The 18,324-nt window shown below is 48.9% G+C and overlaps 1 protein-coding gene across 1 annotated transcript in view; it reads left to right on the top strand.

Moving 5' to 3' along the window:
- DENND5A (DENN domain containing 5A) overlaps window positions 1-18,324 on the top strand; it is an 88,583-nt gene that overhangs the window by 33,043 nt on the left and 37,216 nt on the right. The window contains exons 2-5 of the mRNA XM_036763571.1: window positions 679-750; window positions 1,564-1,673; window positions 6,465-7,134; window positions 12,841-13,028. Of these exons, the coding sequence (XP_036619466.1) occupies window positions 679-750; window positions 1,564-1,673; window positions 6,465-7,134; window positions 12,841-13,028 (1,040 nt within the window). The remainder of the gene's footprint in view (window positions 1-678; window positions 751-1,563; window positions 1,674-6,464; window positions 7,135-12,840; window positions 13,029-18,324) is intronic.

Below are 18,324 nucleotides of genomic sequence, written 5' to 3'. Positions count from 1 at the left end.
AACTTCTGCCAGTCTGCATTTAACTAACCAGTCTGGTTTTCCAAACCACTGACAGAGCTTAGCTGTTTCTCCTTGGGCCTGTACTCAGCCCTCTTAGCTTGGGAAGATGCGATAGAGCTTAGACTCTTGTGGTGTTGCCTTTGAGAACCCAGGGCCATGTCCAGGCTAAAGTGAGGGATCAGAGGTGGGTGTGAGCCTAGGCTCCCTTTGCTGTGTCTGTTCTCTCAAGTCCATGGCAGCTTCTACCCAGTAGGATTCTCCCCATCCCTACACCAGACAAGAGGACAGCTCGTAAAGGCCTGTTAGGAGCAGCTTTGCATCAGGCCAAGGCTCTGCTCTGAGGCCTGAGACTCTTCCTTTGGCTAGTTCCGGGCTTCCTGTTCTTGGTTCATGTTTCCCTCTTCATCTCCCTAGGCATCTGTTGATTTCCCTGGCCTGCTGTGCTCTTACCTCCCACTGAGTCCTCTTTACTTCCCTCCCCTGTGGATGCATGCATGATAGGATGGGGAGGCCAGGCTGCTGTGGGTCTCAGGATGGGGAGAGAGAGCCATGTTCTGCCCGGAAAGGTGTGAGGCCCAGGAACCATGTGGCTGTCCTGGAGTTGGATGTTGGTCTAGCTGTATACCCCTTCATCCCGATATTCTCTTGTAATGTTCTGTTGTTTCATTTGTCACATAGCTTTATGCCACTACATACGGGCTTCTAAAGCCAGGGATGGCACCAGCCCTTTCATTGCCAGTACAGCAGAAGGTAAAAACCAACTCAGCCCAGAACGACCAGAGCTTTCTGGTGGTTCTTGTAGGTGGCTCTCTGTGATGTCTTGTGCCCTTTGACCTTCTAACTTTCCAGCTCCTCTGGGAATTGTTAGTCTGCTTCTTTCTAGGTGGCGGGTGCTCTAATGCTCTTCCCTCTGTTTCTGTATTTACATATTAATTTTTAAGTTGTAAAAGCCTCTAACCCAAGTGGGGAGGGAGAGACAAAAGAGAAATTCATGGTATTTCATGTTTCTGAACTGACAAGATGCTTCATTTGATATGCTTATTTAAAAAAAAAAGACAGCACACCAAAAACCTGTTTTTCTATAACTCTTGTATCTTTTTTGTCTCTTTGTGCTTTTCGGAGATGTTAGAAATGCAGATTGCATTTAGACTGCAAAGCAATTTATTGTTTTGCCTTGTCACCAGTGGAATACCAAACAAACCTGAACCAGCTTCAGGCAACTCGTGTTCCCTGGGGGTTGGGTTTCCTTCATTCTCATAACTATTATCTGTCATCCCCACCCCCTCCACACACACACAAAAATATTAATTACTAGATTTGTATTAATCGTCTCACTGTAAAGAAAAGCACAGACAGATAGTGGTGTTCTACATAACCACTGCTAAAAGATTTCCGTTTCCTTGCTGCCGTAATCACCTTGCTGCTCTCCTGTTCTTGGCTCGATGTTGGCCCACTAACCCTCCTGCCTTCCTTCCTGTGTTTGGCTGGGCAGCACACATCGGGCCACTGGTGGCCCCGCGTGAATTCCTCAAAACATTTTCACAATCCTTTTTTTTCCCCCAGGAGAAAATTTTGAGCAGACACCCCTGAGACGCACATTCAAATCTAAAGTTCTTGCCCGATACCCTGAGAATGTAGAGTGGAATCCTTTTGACCAAGATGCGGTGGGAATGGTGAGTACCAAGTGTGGAGAGCTATGGGGATTCTGCTCAGAGGCGGAGTGCTTAGAAGTGTGAAAGCTGATCTTGTTTTAGTAATTGGAGGAGGAGGAGGAGTGACCCAAGCTGTCCAGAGCCCCTGGGTTGTTTTGACCACAGACCACATCTGCTGATGGTTGACACACGGCTGCAGATACATTCTGCAGACAGTCGCAGTGCTTTGAGAGGTAGCTTGGCCCTGGAGCAAGAAGACCTGGGTTCAAGTCTTGCCTCAGTGACACCTACTGGCTGTATGACCTTGGGCAAGTCTCATTCCCTTTCATGACCACAGACAACAGAGCGCTTCATGCATCAGTGGAGGCAGTGCTTCACACTGTCGCAAATCAGAATTCAGTACCAAATGACAACTTAGATATGCCTGTTTGTCACAGTGATATTCCACAAATGCCTGCTGTGTGTTAGACCTCCCTGGGGGAGATGCAGAATTTAGAGAAGACCTGGGTCTTCTACCTGCTCTGATGGATCTCACAGACTAGTGGAGAGTCCCTCTATTGAGCTGAAATCAGCCTTTTATTTATACCAGGGGTTTTTTTTTTGTTTGTTTTTTGTGTCCTGGATCCATTGGACAGTCTAGTGAAATCTGTCAGCTCTCCAGTATCATGTTTTTAAATGCATGAAACAAAATACCCAAGATTACAAAAGAAACCAGTGATACTGAAATTCACTTCCAAAAAAGCCCATTTTTTTTTTAAAGGTCATAGACCTGAGGTCCAAAACCCCTGCTTTATACCTGTTTCTCTTAGTGCTGTTTTCTGGGCTAACCAAAAATCATCTAATCCTCCAAATGATGGCTCTTCTTATGTTTGGAGGTGGAATCATGACTGTTCCTAAGCCTTCTCCAGGATAACCTTTTCTGACTGGATCAGGTGAACCTAAGATCACGTGGGGATTTTTCTCCCCTTCTCCTTGTCTTGTGTGTCACTGAGCAGATGAAATGGAAATCTTAGCCTTATCAACACTCTGGATGCCTTTGCAAGGCTGATATGTAATACCACCATCAAATGTTTGAATAAGCATTGAGAGCTGGCGTGGCCTAGTTGATGGAGTGTTCTGAAACGTTCTGGTTGTGTGACCCTGGGCAAGCCTATTGCCCTCTCAGTTCTCTGTGGTTGCTCTCTGAGAGTTTGAACTGTAGACCTCCTTCAGCTATACCATGACTCTGGTTCATCAAATAGCCCCATGAGGTCGATAGTGCAAGAGATGATAACCTTTGTTTCACAGTTGAGGACACCAAGGCTCAGAGATGTCTGTTTATCTGCCCCAGATTATACAACTAATAGGCAGCTGATCCAGGATTCAGCCTGAAGGCCTAGGACTCCTGGTCAGGGCTCTTTCCTGTATACCAACATCCTATCCGTCCGGAGTGCACAGAGTTCTTTGGATGGCCGAATTCTAGGCTTTTGGGGACAGAGGATAATTCAGGGCATTCTGTTTTCCAGAGCAGCCTGTGCTGTGCCTAGAGAAGTCTCATAATTGTCATCTTGTGGAGTTGAAAAGGGGAGGAGTCTGCCATCAAGTCTGGATGCTCATTAGTCACCCAAGGTCCCTTTCTTAGAGAAGGGAGAGAAATGTTTTCCTCTTCCCCAGTCTGTTATCTTTTTGCTTTATACAAAATTAACCCAACAATTTAAAAAAAATCAGGGCGCAGACAGCAGGATCGCCCCAGCCCCTCTCTGGTTTGGCTGTCACTTCTTTTTGTCTCTCGCCCTCGTTTCTACGTCTGGCTGACTGCTCCCTTCCAAAGGCTGTGTGAGAATGTCATCTTGTCCCCTCATGTGATCGGTTTGCAGCATTTTCTAGCTTCTGAGGGAGACAAATATTCTGCCGGCCTCTGATGGGGGAGGAGGAGGGAGATAGGGTTTCTTGGCGCCCTCCCTCGCATCTTCAGGGAGGTTTTCAACAAACCGTTGCTCCACTGGAGCCATGGCTGTTTGGGGATAAGTTCAGCGGGGCCCCCTCCACAGGAGGGACGTATTCTCATTGCTGCCTGCTTAGGGGGATTTATATGCTGCTGTTGGCAGACAGAGAGATGGGGAAGCCTGAGATAATATGAAGCAAGCCCCACAGAAGATGGATGTGTTTAATGAAAGGGAGGCTGAGTTTATGAGGATGCCCAGGGTGTGTGGTGTTAGTGTGTGGCTGAGGATCAGGACATGCTCTGGAGACCACAGGGAATGATGTCAGACATTCAGTCATGTGTAGGTTACAGGCTGCACGGTGTACAAAATGTGGTTTGGGCTCCTAGAGCCTAGATCTTTGGGTTTGGGTCAGGAGAGCTGGGAGGAGGGCCCAGTTTTTTTGTTCTTTTTAAAGCAGCATCTCAGTTTGCAAGACGACATCATAAAAGATGCTTCAGGCCGTGTAGCCTGAGGCTGAATCTGTGGGCCTTGAGAGGGTCTTGGTTTGCCAGAGACATCCCAAGGGCCTGGGGCATCTCTCACAACATGTATCTGAGACACATATGGATGACTGGCAAGCCAACCCCCTAGTAGGGGAACGTTTCTGGTTCTCTCTGCAGAGACTTGGGGTTAGCAGTCTTCCAAGGGCCGTGTATCCAGGGATGTGCTCCTCTAGACTCTTTGTTCAGCAATTATGCACATATGTTAAGTACATTTGTACATTTGTGCTCATGTGTGTGTATATACAGATACACAGAGCTTCAATGCCACTCCCTCTATGAGGCCTTTCTTGATCCTCCCAGACCAAGGTGAGCTCCTCTCCTCATATTTCTTTTTAAAAAAATTGATTTTTATGGATAACTTTTGTTTTTACATCACCTATGTTTTCCTTGTGTCTCTCCCATTCCTCCCCACCCCATAGCCGTCTCCTCGTAACAAAGAAAAAGAAAAAAAAGAAATAGGAGGAATAAGAGGAAATCATTAAAACTTACCAGTGCATTGTTCAAAAAAATCTAGTTTTATATGAGTGTTCCTTACCTGCGGACCACCACCTCTGGAAAGGGAACCAGAGAGGAATCTTCTCCTGTCCCCTTCTTAGGTCAAGCTTGTTATTTGTCACTGTTTTGTGATTGCTCTTTGCATTTATGTTGTTGCTGCGTACTGTTTCCTGGCTCCACTTCCTGCCCTCTGCATCAGTTCATGTAAATCTTTCCATGCTTCCCTATGCCCCTCCTGTTTGTTGTCTCCTACAACCCGGTGGTATTCCATTGTGTCCGTGTGTCATGCCTTGTGTGGCTGTTCTCCTTTGTTTAAAGCACACAGTGGGTCCTTTTATTGACTTAAGAACAGTCCCAAGACTCACGTTATTGTCTAACCATTTCATATTAGATTTTCACTCTCTGGATTTATGCTTAAGCAGACATAGAATAAAAGCCCAGTTATAACGTCTCTGCATTTGTTTTACTTCATCCATTTATTCTCGCTTTCCAGGCTGAGAGTGGAGGGAGGGTTGGAGGTGAAGAAGCTGGGGCCGGAAGGTACAGCCTGCGACTCTTCCACGGCCAGGACACAGCTCGAATGTAGCGTGATGCTAAGAATGGGAGTCTGTGCAGATTATTTTAAAAACAGTGGCTACCTTTTTTGGGGCGACCCAAGAAGAGTGCAGCCTTGATTTCTAAAACCTTTATAAATCAAGGCCTGAAGGCACTCTGTTCAGATGACGATAAGGGTTTTTAAAAAATATTGGAACTGATTGATATTGGGGCTCCTCTACTCGTCGGCTCCTTCAAAGATTCTTTTTTTTTTTTTGTGTGAGGCACTTGAGGTTAAGTGACTTGCCCCAGGATCACACAGATAATATGTGTCAAGTGTCTGAGGCTAGATTTGAACAGGACTAGTGCCCTGTGCACTGCATCACCTAGCTGCCCCATCCTTATCCTGGGCCGTCTCTAGTCATCTTGATCCATAGCTGGCCCCGGACCCAGATGGCTCTGGGGGAGAACATGAGGCTGGTGACTCTGCACAGCCCTTCCTCACTTAAGTCCAATTCAATCGCATGTCATGGCATCCCCTCCCTTTGAAAATGAAGGACAAACGGCAGGAGCCATTCTCCCATTTCCTAGTGCCCTTTGTCCAGATTTCTTCTTTGCTCTTACTACATTCGTTGTGTGTTATTTATAAGCATGTCTCATCTTCTCCTCATTTCTCGCTGCCATCTTCTTTGTCCTCCAGGGCCAAGCATCCAGTCTTGCACACAGCTGATGCTTAATAAATGTTTGTTAACACAGTAAACCCACAACCAAGGGCATCCATGCATCAGGGTCATGAGACTTTACGTAAAGCCTCCAAAGCTCTATGATCAAGCCTGTCAGTCTTACAGATAATTGTCTTGGAGCACACTCCCATTCTAACTTCATGATTTCCAACCATAATAATCATTGTCATGCTTCCCATTTTTACACTGATTTAAGGCTTACAGAGTATTTTTCTTTATAAACTAAGGGTGAGAGAAACGATTTGTCCAAGGTAGGTAGTAAGTGCCAAAGAAGCCCCAGGAGAAAGTAAGGTGGGGCAGTTGCAATGAATGACCGATGGAAGTCTGCTATTGAGCACAGAGGCCAGGGCTGGCATGGCCATGTGGGGTGGGGGCAAAGGTTTTATGGCTTTAGTTAACCCTTTTGGGTTTCCCTTTCTGAACTTAATCACCAAGGTTACCTAACAGTCCTGCTTCCTCTCTCCGGTGTGCTGGGCACAGCGTAAGTATGTGACTGTAGTGGTTTGGAAGGCGGTGCTGCTGTTGTCCCGAAGCAGCTTTTTCTCTGCTCATCTCTTGTTCTCTCTTTTGCAGTTGTGTATGCCCAAAGGGCTGGCGTTCAAGACTCAGGCTGACCCCAGGAGCCCCCAGTTTCATGCTTTCATCATTACGCGAGAGGACGGCTCCCGGACATTTGGGTTTGCCCTCACCTTTTATGAAGAGGTGACCAGCAAACAGATCTGCAGCGCGATGCAGACTCTGTACCACATGCACAACGCGGAGTACGATGTGCTGCGCACCCCATCTGCCAATGGCAGAGAGGGAGGCGGCGGTGGCGGGCCCGAAGACTGCTGTGACAGCGTCCCTGGCTCCAAGCTCCAGCGCTTTAACTCGTACGACATCAGCCGGGACACTCTCTACGTCTCCAAGTGCATCTGCCTCATCGCGCCCATGTCCTTCATGAAGGCGTGCAGGCGGGCCCTGGAGCAGCTTCACCAGGCAGTTACGTCCCCCCAGCCTCCACCCCTGCCCCTTGAGAGCTATATCTATAACATTCTCTATGAGGTGCCGCTCCCTCCACCAGGCAGGTCCCTGAAGTTCTCAGGGGTCTATGGACCCATTATCTGCCAGAGACCGAGCACCAGCGAGCTGCCACTGTTTGACTTCCCCGTCAGGGAGGTCTTTGAACTGCTTGGGGTGGAGAATGTTCTCCAGCTTTTCACTTGTGCCCTGTTGGAGTTTCAAATCCTGCTCTACTCACAACGTAAGTCGGTACTTCTCTGGGCAGGGTCCCTTCTCTTCTTTCCCGCCAGGTGGTTTTTGCAGTCCCTAGCAGTAGTGATTACGGACATCATTGGGCCTTCACTTTCTCCATGTGTATAAAGAGGGAATTACCTTGGAGGGGCTCTGAGGTCTTTCTCAGTCCACAGAGGTTTATGATCCTAAATTCCAGCTCTCTAAGAGGAGCAAAAGGACCATGATGTCAGGGAGGTGATGCCAGGACTTGCAAGTGAATTGGATTTAAGTGAGGGAGGGCTGTGCAAAATCACCAGCCTCCCTCTGTCCTCCAGAGCCATTTGGGTCCAGTGGCAGGATATAGATCAGGACGACTGCAGATGGACCTGGATGCAGTGGGAGACCTTGGCCCTTTTAAGCTAAGGTCTCTCCCAGGTCTCACTTTGACTGAGGCAACACCCATTCAGTGATGAAGGCCTGATGTCATTGGTCCTCTTAGAGAACAAAGGAGGAAAAGTGCTTTGTGATCCTAAAAGCTCTGTGGAATTGTGCAGGATTTGAACTGGGGTCTCCCAGGCTCCAGGCCCCTCATTTAATCCATTGTGCCTCACTATGTCTCCCTCTGTTTACGTGGCTTGTGTAGTTTACTGTGTATATCATGTCACTGCTGTGGTGGAGACTTCCCCTGTGACTTCTGGTGGGGCTGGGGATGACCCTAGGTTCTCTTAGGCTGGGCCAGTAGGGTCCTGCCAAGTTGGAGGTGCTTTGTGTACGTGTGTTTGGGGGTGGGGAGGCTCATCCCCATAGCACCAGCCTCCAGGAGATGACAGTGTTCACCAGGACAACCCGCATTTACATAGTGTTTGCAGAATTCTTTCTTCCCGTGTGTTACCTACGTCATTTGGGCCTCATGACAGCCCTGTCAGTTAGAGGCTATTATTACCCCTAGTTTAAGGAGGAGGATAGCTGAGGCTGAGAGAAGTGACTTGTATCAGTTATTAAGTGTCTGTGGCAAGATCTGAACTTGGGTCTTCCTGACTCCAAGTCTAGCATTAGATCCACTGAATTGGTACGTGGCTTAGTACGTGGTTATTTATGGAGACCATGGACAGGAAGGCTCTTAATGCATGTTAGTGGAGGGAGTCCTCATACTGTTGAAATGACAGATAAAAAAGATGAAGTCACGTCTGTTAATTTGGGCAAGTAGGGGTCTTTCTGAGACATATCTATTCAAACAGCATGATGGCTCTTTAGAGTTAGGTTTTGGACCAGGGTCCTAGTTGCAGTTTGTATATGGAGACAACTACTCTGTGTACCTGTGTCTTTCTGCCCATAGGTAAATTATTTAAAGAAATAAAAACATGCTGATCTTCCCTTCCCCGCCCCCAGGCTACGAAGGTGGGGTTGGTAGGGATGCCAACGTTTCTCTGCCTCCGTTTGTCAGAAGTAATTGCTCATTATAACATTATGAGAGCCGTGTGGGCAAACCCAGCCCGTTGCCAGGAGCTGACGTGTCTGCAGTTGAATTTGATTGGTTGAATTGCCCGGGATGCAGATGACCTTCAGCTGCAGCATCTTGGTTGTTTTCACCTTTTGGCTATGGGGAGCCTGTCGCTGGGCTTGTCAGTGTGGGCTCCACAGCCCTGCCCTTGAGGATGGCACAGCGCTGATGCCGTTAGCTCGGGAGGATTACTGTCAGGTGCATGACCTAGCACAGGCCTCACAGGGTTGGAGGAGCTGAAGCATGAAGCACCCATTAGATCACCTTTCTAAGAATGGTTTTGCTATCGTTGCTCTGTCTGCCTTTTTGTTTTTTATTGGGGGGGAGCAGATAAACCTCCAACTCGAAAGTCTTGCAGACTGAGTTCTCTAGCATCAATCAACCCAAAAGACAAATCATTTACCCGAGTCTTATTTGGGCCCCCTGTGACCTCTCCCTGTATCCCAAGGCTCCTCTCCATCTCATCCTGACTCCTGCCAGTTGCTGCAGTTCGAACAACTTGATGAAGGAAGTGCTTCTAGGCTGTGTTTTTGCCTGAGGGAAACACCTTTCTTGGTCTGAGAAGCTATAGCCTGAGCTCTAGAGCCCAGCATTCTGCTCAGGAGGAGGGGACAAACCCCAAACCTGGGTCTCTGAGCTGTGTAAAAATAGGCTGTTTTGGGGCCTCTAGGAGGCGCAGTGAATAGATCATCGGCCCTGGAGTCAGGAGGAGCTGAGTTCAAATTTGACCTCAGACACTTGATACTTACTAGCTGTGTGACCTTGGGCAAGTCACTTAACCCCAATTTCCTCACCTCCCTCCTCCAAAAAAAAATAGGCTTTTTTTCTAGAGCAGAGGAAATGCCTCTCCTTTGGGGCTCTTGGCCTGCTTTTTGGTTATCTTGGTGAGGTGGTAGATGCTTTTGGAAACACCCTCCCAGAGGGCCTGCTGAAGATCACCTTGCAAACCTTGGGCAAAAGAGAAATAAAGTCAGAGTCATCCTCAGTCTCAGATGGCTTCTTTAGCAGCAGACAAGCTTGTTAGTCACGTCAGCCCTTTCTGGGGTGTCCATTTATGGACCAAGGAGAAGAGCCAGAAAGATTGCTTGGATCCCTCAGGGTCCTGAACATTTCTACAAGGCAGGCTTACAAAGCATGTCCTTGTGAAGGAAGAGGGATACCCGTGTTATCCCCATTTTGCAGTGAGGAAACTGAGACTCAGAGCAGTAACAGGCCTTGGCTCGGGGTCACACAGCTTATGAGTGTCACAACAAAGACGTTTCTGCCTCTAAGCCAGGAGGGTGAAGGAAGGTCTCTCTGGTCTTCCTGCTTGTGTGGCTTAGCACCCCACATGGAGGGCTGGCATTTTATACAGTGCGTGCCTGGGTGTGCACGCCTGCCAGGAGAGGGGGATTTTTCACCAGAGATTTTTCTGAACTCCGCATTTGTGAACCAGTGCTGGGGTGTAGTATGACTATGCATTTGGCTGTAAATGTCAGTTGAAGGATCTCTTCCTCCCCCGTTCACTCTCCCACGCTTTTAAAATTCTCTTTGATTCATCTTCATCTTAGAGTCAAAAAAAGAAAATTCCTAGGATGACTAAGATTTTTGAGATAGCTATTAATTGGCATGCCTTCTCTGTGAAGGGACAAGAAGAGAGAAGGAATTAGATTTGGCACAGATGGAGACTAGGTTTAGTTTCTGTAAGGAGACAAGCGAGGAATCTGGGCTAAAAGAATCCTTGTGGATGAATTTGACCATCTGGGTGAAATGAAAAATGACGTAGACTGTGGCTCACACCCCAGCATAGCCTGCAGCAGGCCTTTGATGACTGGAAGAGTGTGCGTTTCCTCGCCCTCCTGTCCCATCAGTTTTCTATCACTGGCGAATCTTCAGCGGCTCTCCGTCACTAGCTGTGTACATTGTTCAGACTCCTTTGCCTGACATTCAAAGCTTGTTATAGTCTGGTACAGGGGTGAGGAACCTGCGCCCCTGAGGCCACACACGTGGCCCTCTAGGTCCTCAACTGCAGCCCTTTGACTGCGGCCTTGAGGCTGCAGGTTCCCCACCCTTGGTATGGTACTACCCTGCCTTTCCAGGTTTCTCTCCAATGGTTCCCTTCCATCTACTCTGCATTGTCCTCCTCTCTGCGCCCTGAACATACCCGAGGCTATCCCTCCACCAGGCCTTTATTGGTGTTGTTTGCCCAGCTCTCTATGACCTCTCTGCCCCTTTTTGTCTGCTGAACCCCTGCCCATCCTTTAAGGCTCAGTTCACGTGAAACCTCCTCCATGAAACTTTCCCCAGCGCCCGCCTTGTGGCTGACAGTGATCTCTCCTCGGACTTCAAGGAGCCCGATGTTCATTTCCCTCTTGGTGCAGCTCATCCTTCAAGCTGTGGGTGCAGACAGTGTCTCACCTATCCTTTGTACCTCTCCCATTGCCCAGCACAGGACTCTGTATACAGTAGGCCCTTAACCGCTAGTCATTTGAATTGAACTGTCTCTGAGTCTTCTCCCTTGTTGACAGGCCCCAACCAAAGTCTTAGTGCCCCAGTGGTGTGTGTTGTGAACTGTGCAGGCGGTGATATCTGCCCCTTCCCTCAAGGTACTCAGTATGCACCTTTCTAGCTTTGGGATTATGGGCAGTAATATCCCTTAATGTCCCGCGCCTCAGTTTCCTCGTCTGTCAAGTAAGGGTTGCTATGAGGCTCAAGTGAGGTAATCGATGTAAAAAGTGCTTTGTAAACTTTAAACTTTACAGTATTTTTTCAGCAAATGTCATTTGAATGATTGCTGTCTTTTGGGCTGGGGTCGGGGCACCAAATTCTAGTCCTTCTTGATTATTTGGATTTCAGGTTCTGAGTAATTCTCCTTTTCCAGTGTGTCCCATTGTAGTCAGGTAGGAACAGGAATTGAGAGTCATAGGAGGACACCTGTAGAGAAATGAGGCCCAGGCAGAAGGAAGGCGGGCTTTTGAAGGCAGACAGACCTAGGGTTTTCTTTCCCTGCCTTGTAACACTGTAAAATGTAACGTTCTCGGAAATGTTGGCTGCTGACGGTCTTGTTATCCTTTTTTGACTTCCTTTCCTAGCCAGGTCCTCCCCCTCCCCACAACCGCTGCCACTGCCAGCGGCACCTTGTGTAGCTCCAGCCCACTTGGAGTACCAGCTCCCACCCGGCTTGAGTGCCAACGCCCTCTTCCTTCACCGTAGCACCGTAGCACAGAGAGAGACAAGAGACGAAGGTTTTTCCAAAAGGATTGTCAGGACCTGAGGGAAAGCCGGGTTAAAAGAAAATGAGCATGTGGCACAAGGCCGGATGACTTGTGGAGCATGTGGAAGCTGACTGTGAACAGCCCTCTAGGACATTCTGGGCCTTGTGGCCAGCTGCTGAGGAGCTTTGGGAGAATGAGGCCCCTGTGGCCTGTGGCCCCATCTCTGTTCAGGCTTAGTGTTTTCAGATCCCTTTGGCCTCTTCCACACCCTTCACTGCCCCACTGTGCACCAAAACTTTTTCCCCAAATGTTCAGATCCGGGCTGCTCTGTCAAATTTCCTGCCAGAGGTTTCAGCGTTTGAACTCCTGTTCACTGTCCAGACGTCAGACTTTCTGGGAGCTCTCTTTTATACCGTAGCTATGCCCTGCAAGAGATTGGTGGTGGATTTCATCAGCTCTTCATCCACCAAACCGTTTTCTGGTGAAAGCTGTCTGTGTAGAAAGGATTTTTCTGGCTCCTGGCGTGGTTCTCAGGTCTAGGAAGCAAACTTGCACAAGTTGTCTTTAGTACCTGAAACCACTATGTGCTTGATGATAGATTACTTGATAAAACTTCATCTTGCTGTATTTTGTCTTCCCACAACTCCACTCCTCTTTCTGTCTGTTAATGTCCTGCCCACCTGTCGAGGTCCACCACTTCTGCGAAGCCTTCTTTGACTTGACCAGTTGCCAAGCACTTTGGCTTCGTGTTGCTGATGTACATTCCTCATCTCCTGTTCAGCTAGACTGTAAGCTCTTTGGGATTCGGGACTTTGAGTTATTCATCTCTGTGTGTTGTTCACTCACAGGCCTTGTACACACATGGTTGGGCCATTGAATCTTTGTTGATTCAAAGGGCTGGGGGTAGAATTTTCAACCTCGATTCTGGTTGCTTTTGATCTTAGGAAGGTGTTAGTGGAAGGGCTCCGTTCAGTACCTTGGGAAGGAAGGTTCCACTCTTTTGATGGTGTGGTTTGTGTGTGTGTGTTTTTTGGCTCAGATTACCAGAGACTGATGACTGTGGCAGAGACCATCACGGCGCTCATGTTTCCCTTCCAGTGGCAGCACGTCTATGTCCCCATTCTCCCCGCCTCTCTCCTGCACTTCTTAGATGCTCCTGTTCCATACCTGATGGGCTTGCATTCCAACGGCCTGGATGATCGGTCCAAACTGGAGTTGCCTCAGGAGGTAAGAGGGAAAAGGTGGGGGTCACCTTGGGGGGAGCGGGAGAACCCTGGGATAGATGCCCGATAGCGATCGGCTGCCATGTCACTGGACATCAGTGCCACCGTTTGGGGACATCCAGTACTATTGATATGCCTGATTTGAGATGGCAGCTTTCCCTTCCGTCTTGGGACCCAGACTTGCCCCACTGCCTTGGTCTCTTTGTAGCAGGAGGCAGAATTAGAGGTTGGGTTGGAAACAGTTTTACGTCCTTGGAATTACATGCCCTGCTGCCTTTTAGGAATTTTGGTTTGTGGTTGGGGTTGGGGAGGAGAATCTTGGTCTGTTTCTGCTCCAGGAAAGGCACCAAGTCTTGGAGAGGGGGGCCGGCAGGAGAGACCTGGCACGTATTGGCTGGGTTACCATGGCCAGGTCTCTCGACCTGCTTCAGCCTCAGTTCTTTTATTTGTAAAAGGGAGAAATAATGTTCGTAGTTCCCACCTCCGAAGGGGCCTGTTGTGAGGATTAAACGAGATGAGATTCATAAAGCGATTCGTAAACCTTAAAGTGACAAATTAACGTTGTGATGATGATGATGCGGCCCTTGGACACAGAGGGACCTGAATTTGAAGCCTGTTATGGGGAGGTAGGACTGGTGTGAATGGGCAAGTTACTTCCTCAGTTTCCTTGTCTGTAAAATGGGGGCTAATTAGAATGCCTGTGGGGGAGATCAGATCCAGCGAGGTGAGTTGTGTAAAGTGCTTTGCAAACTCTGAAGTGCTGTATACAGGTGAGCTATGACTACAGCGACAGTGATGACTGTAGAGATATCTGCTGTCATTATGATGGCTGATTCTCATTCGCGAAGCATTTTGTGTGCCGGGGGCCCAGAGCAGCTGCTGTTTGTTCCTTGCCCACCCTCCTGTGCTGATATGTAGGGAGTGAGGACAGCACTGTGACATGTGATGCTTTTGCCAGAGCCAGCTTGTGTTGGAGCAGGGCCTGCCTCTGGGATGGCCCTTTCCCCTCCCCTCTAGAAACAATTGGGAATTCTCCGGGTGCCGCTCAGGAACAAGAAGCCTGAAGTGAGGAAAGGAATAGCAAAGAAGGAAAGCATTTGGATTGTGTTGCCAGCCTGAGTCTGAGGATCTGGGTAGAAGCGGATGTCGTCAGCATCCTTGATGAGCATCCCTGATAATTAGCCCACCCTTGTGATGCCTTAATTGCAGAGAAATGCTTCTCTCTGTGTGCTCTCCTTTCCTCCCCTTTAATTTTAGGCACCAACATGTCTGTCCATGCAGCTTCTCCTTTCTTGCCTCCCTTTTCTTATCTACATCTGGAGGAGTCTGTGCTGGGCGAAGTGGGACCAGACAGCAAGAAGAAGGGAACGAGGGAAGGAGGAAGGGGGGGAGGAAATGAAGGAGGGAAAGAGAGAAGGGAGAGAGAGGGAGGGAGAGAGAAAGGAGGGAAAAAGGAGAGGGAAGGAATGAGGGAGGGAGAAGGAAAGAAGGAAGAAATGAGGGGGAGAGAGAGAATGTGAGATGGAGAGAAAGGGGGGAAGGAAGAAGGAGAGGAAGGGGGAAGAGAAAGAGAGAGACAGAGACAGAGAGACACAGAGAGAGAGAGCAAGCACACTCATTCGCATGCTCTTTCTTTGCTTTGAGGCAGGAAGTGAACCTGGCAAGGACTAGAGAAAGCCTAGCTGTTTGAAAAGACACCAGTAATGTAAAATGAGTCGTGCTAGTTCCCCTGATTGGAGTCTTATAAACCCTAAACTGAAAGAGAAAGGCCTTGGGAAGCCTGGAATGACAACTGGAAGGAATTTGGAGACCACCCACCACAATCCCCTCCTTTTAGGGATAAGGAGAAGCCGTGATCTCGGAGGTGAAGTGGCCACTAGGGCACATGACTGTAGGAACGAATGCAGCCAACACTGGAACCCAGGTCTTCTGACTCCAAACCCAGTGTCCTTTCCACAGGTGGGATTTGTGCCTGCTAGGGTCAGCTGTTTTCAGCCTGCTGTGGGACCTGGCCCATGGCTTGTTGGCTCTCAGGGACTCAGCTCCCCCTCCCCAGATGCAGAAGCAGTCTAGAGTGTGCCTGACTTACTGTGATGATGGCCAGCACAGTCTTTGCATCACTGGCTGAGCAGCTGTAGGTGAACAAGGAGTGCTGTGATGGGCCCATGCATTGTGTGCCTGGCAGCTTTCTTGATGATCTCATGTTGTGACCCTCACTATTGCTTTTGTCTTTCCTTATACACTACACTCCTGGGTTCCAACCCTCCTGGGTACCATCTTTATCCTTGCCAGCCTCTACCCTTGGCCGGGGCAGAGGGATTATCTGTCCTAAGGGAAGGCTTTTGCCTCCTCCTTCCTGATTGTTTTCCCTCCCCTACACACATAGAACCATAAGATGTGTGAACCAGAAGGGATGCGTTGAGATCATGTAAAGGTAGTGCAGAATGATAGAGTCAGGAGACACAGATTTGGCTCCTGATTCCTCCCCTTATTACTTCTGTGGCCTTGAGAAAGCCACATGTCTTCTTGGGGCCTCCATTGCTTTGTCCATGAATGCAGAGCTTGTGCTAGATGACTTCTGTTACTCTTTCCAATTCTGTCATCAAGTCTATGCCCTTATTTTATAAACAAGGAAATTGAGTCCTAAAGAAGCTAAGTGATTTGTCTAAGGTGGCCCTGCTAGTGGGGCTTTGGGGATAGTGGAATCAGGCTAAGGGGGTTGGGTATGGATGCCAAGGGTGGGCCCTGCAGGAGGCCTGTGTAGAGGGCATAGCCCTTGAGAAAGAAGGGGGAAGGGAAGGTCCAGTGGTATACCCAGCCCAAATCAGAATTCATCAGTGGCTGCCATCCTCTGGGCCACTAAGAGCTTCTCAAAAGGCCTTTGTTTCTTTGGATAGAAACTCATGAGTCCAGTGGGTCCAGAAGCCTGGCCTGCTTTTGTGAGCCATCCATTATCTCATGGTTCTCTATGAGGGGTGGTTATTTGAGTCTAGGAAGCAGGAAACCTCACTACTGTTAGGGGACGATGGAGAAGGGTCACTTCTTCCCCTCTGAGATCCTTCTCCCCCCTTTTCAAAAACAACCACTTGAATGTCTGTTTCAGGCACGCCTTGCTTGCCAAGCCTCTGTCCCGTCCCTGATGAGCTGTGGTTTGGCAGTAGGTCAGTGTACGGGGCCCGGAGCAGGCAGTGGGGCCTTTTGCAGGAAGCAAGCCAGACTCTTTGCGAGATCTGAAGGCCACGTGGTCACTTCCACTCAAAAACTGAGCCTGCTCTTTTCTCTTCTCCCTCCTCCTGGAGTTTGGGGAGAATGAGGCAGGCTTGCTGTTAGAGGAGAAGCTGGTGCAAACTGAGGAGGGCCCGTTTCTCCTCCTGTGTCACCAGTGATGAACCTCGAGGTGCTGGGGGTGATGGGGGTCAGGGCTAAACTATTTTTTTCCTCAGCCCAAGGGATGCATCTCATCTCTTAACACTCTTTGCTGGAGTGAGTGGTTGAGCCCCAAGCAGCCCCAGACCCTGACTGTTTCTGGAGAGTAGAGAGCGGGGGTTTTCACATTTACAGAGTTGGATTTTTATTTTTGTTTGTTTGGTGAGCTCAGTGATCTGCTAAATAGTGATCCCGCTTCCCCTCAGTAAGCTGCCCAATTGTAGTCCTCTCTACTCCCTCTCTAGCTTTCTCTTTGCTTTTTTCTTCTCTTCCCCTTCCTTTCCTGTTCCCCTCAGTTCTTCATCTTCTATTCCCCCTTTCCCTATTAGTAAACTGCTAAATCCTCCCTCTCCACCTTTCTTCCTCCTCTCTGCCCTCCTTCCTTCCACTCTTCTGTCCCTTCCCCTACCAGTAACCTGTTGAACAGTGATCCTCCCTCTGCCCTTTGAACCCCTGTCTCTGTCCTTTCCCTCCCCTGTTCCCCCTTGGTTCATCTCCTCTTTCTCCCTTTCCTCTCAGTATTCCCCATATCTGTCTCCCCTCTCTATCCTCCCTTCCCCCTTCTCAGTCACCGCTGAAGAGTGATCTTTGTCCTCTCCTGTCACTTAGTCCGCCATCTCTTCTTGCCTCTTCCCTTGCCCTTTTCATCGCCCCCTCCGCAAGATTCCCCTTGCTCGCATCCCCAAGGCAGGCTGTCTGAGTTGTGGCCTGTGGTCCTGCCTAGATAGATCAGGACTCTGTAGCCATCTCCCCATCCCATCTGCTTGTGTCCAAGGGCATCAGCAGTATGTGTACCCAGTGCTTGTAGTTTATGAAATTCTTTCAAGTTGTCCTTCTATATTTGGTTCGGAGCAGCAGGGGAGAAGCCAACCCGCCATTATTGAGTGAATACACTCTATTTTTAGCTGCCTTGTGTGTTTCCTTTTGGAGAAATGGGCTCTTTGAGCCTTCTGTGATTTCCTACCCTGCCAATCCCAAAGTAGAAAGCTGGTGGCTTTGTGTCCTTCCGGGTGGGTCATTTTCAGCAGGCTTCGATTATTCCTGTGTATATCTGAGTAAGCCAAAAGTGCAACTCTTAGCTCAGGCATTTACATCCACACTTGTAGCTTCTTTGTGTGCTGGCATGGCAGTGCTTGTAATTAAGCAATTTTCAAGGACCATTGGGTTAGAATTACATCCTCAAAGGTGATGGTTACCTTAAAGGTCCTGTAGCAAGGGCAGGTTCAAGGAGCACCTGCCATTGGCAGAGCTCTGTACTGACAGGAGATGTTTAGAGCCCTGATCGTCCCTGTCCCTGGATCTCGGGGCTGGCTGGCTCTGGAGGGGCTCGTGACCGTGAATAGTCTTGTCATACTTCTCCTTATTTGAAGACTGCAGTTTCCGTGGTTTGGATGTTGGTGTGGATGGTAACTAACCTGGGTGGACATGAGGGGCTTTAAACTTTCTAGGTGAGTTTTCATGGCTTTTAGGGCCAGGAACCTTCTGTTGGGGTTGTAAGCAAGTGCTCTGGAATCTGACAAACATCAGAGACACGCCGTTCAGCCCGAGGCTTACAAAGACAAGGATGATGAGCTCGGCAGCGGAAGTTGGAGAGGGCAGCGAGTATGCCACTAAGGCCTCTTCTGGAAGGCCGCGTGGGGTGCTAGAAGGAATGCGGGAGGCCAAGGCCTGACTCTGACGGACTCTAGCTGTGAGGACCTGGGGTGAGGGACTTTGTTGCTCTGTGCCTCAGTTTTCTCATCCTTAAAGTGAGGGTGACACTTGTACTCTGGAACTCATGGGGTTGTCAGCAAAATGCTCTGTGAACCTTTGAGCACTTCCCTCACACACCTCAGTTTCTCCATCTAGCAAACGAGGGGATTGCACTCAGTGAC

The sequence above is a fragment of the Trichosurus vulpecula genome, chromosome 6, assembly GCF_011100635.1.
Source record: "Trichosurus vulpecula isolate mTriVul1 chromosome 6, mTriVul1.pri, whole genome shotgun sequence".
Taxonomy (NCBI): Eukaryota; Metazoa; Chordata; class Mammalia; order Diprotodontia; family Phalangeridae; genus Trichosurus; species Trichosurus vulpecula.
Note: the sequence above shows the minus strand (reverse complement) of the source record. Positions and strands in the feature narration are given on the sequence as shown.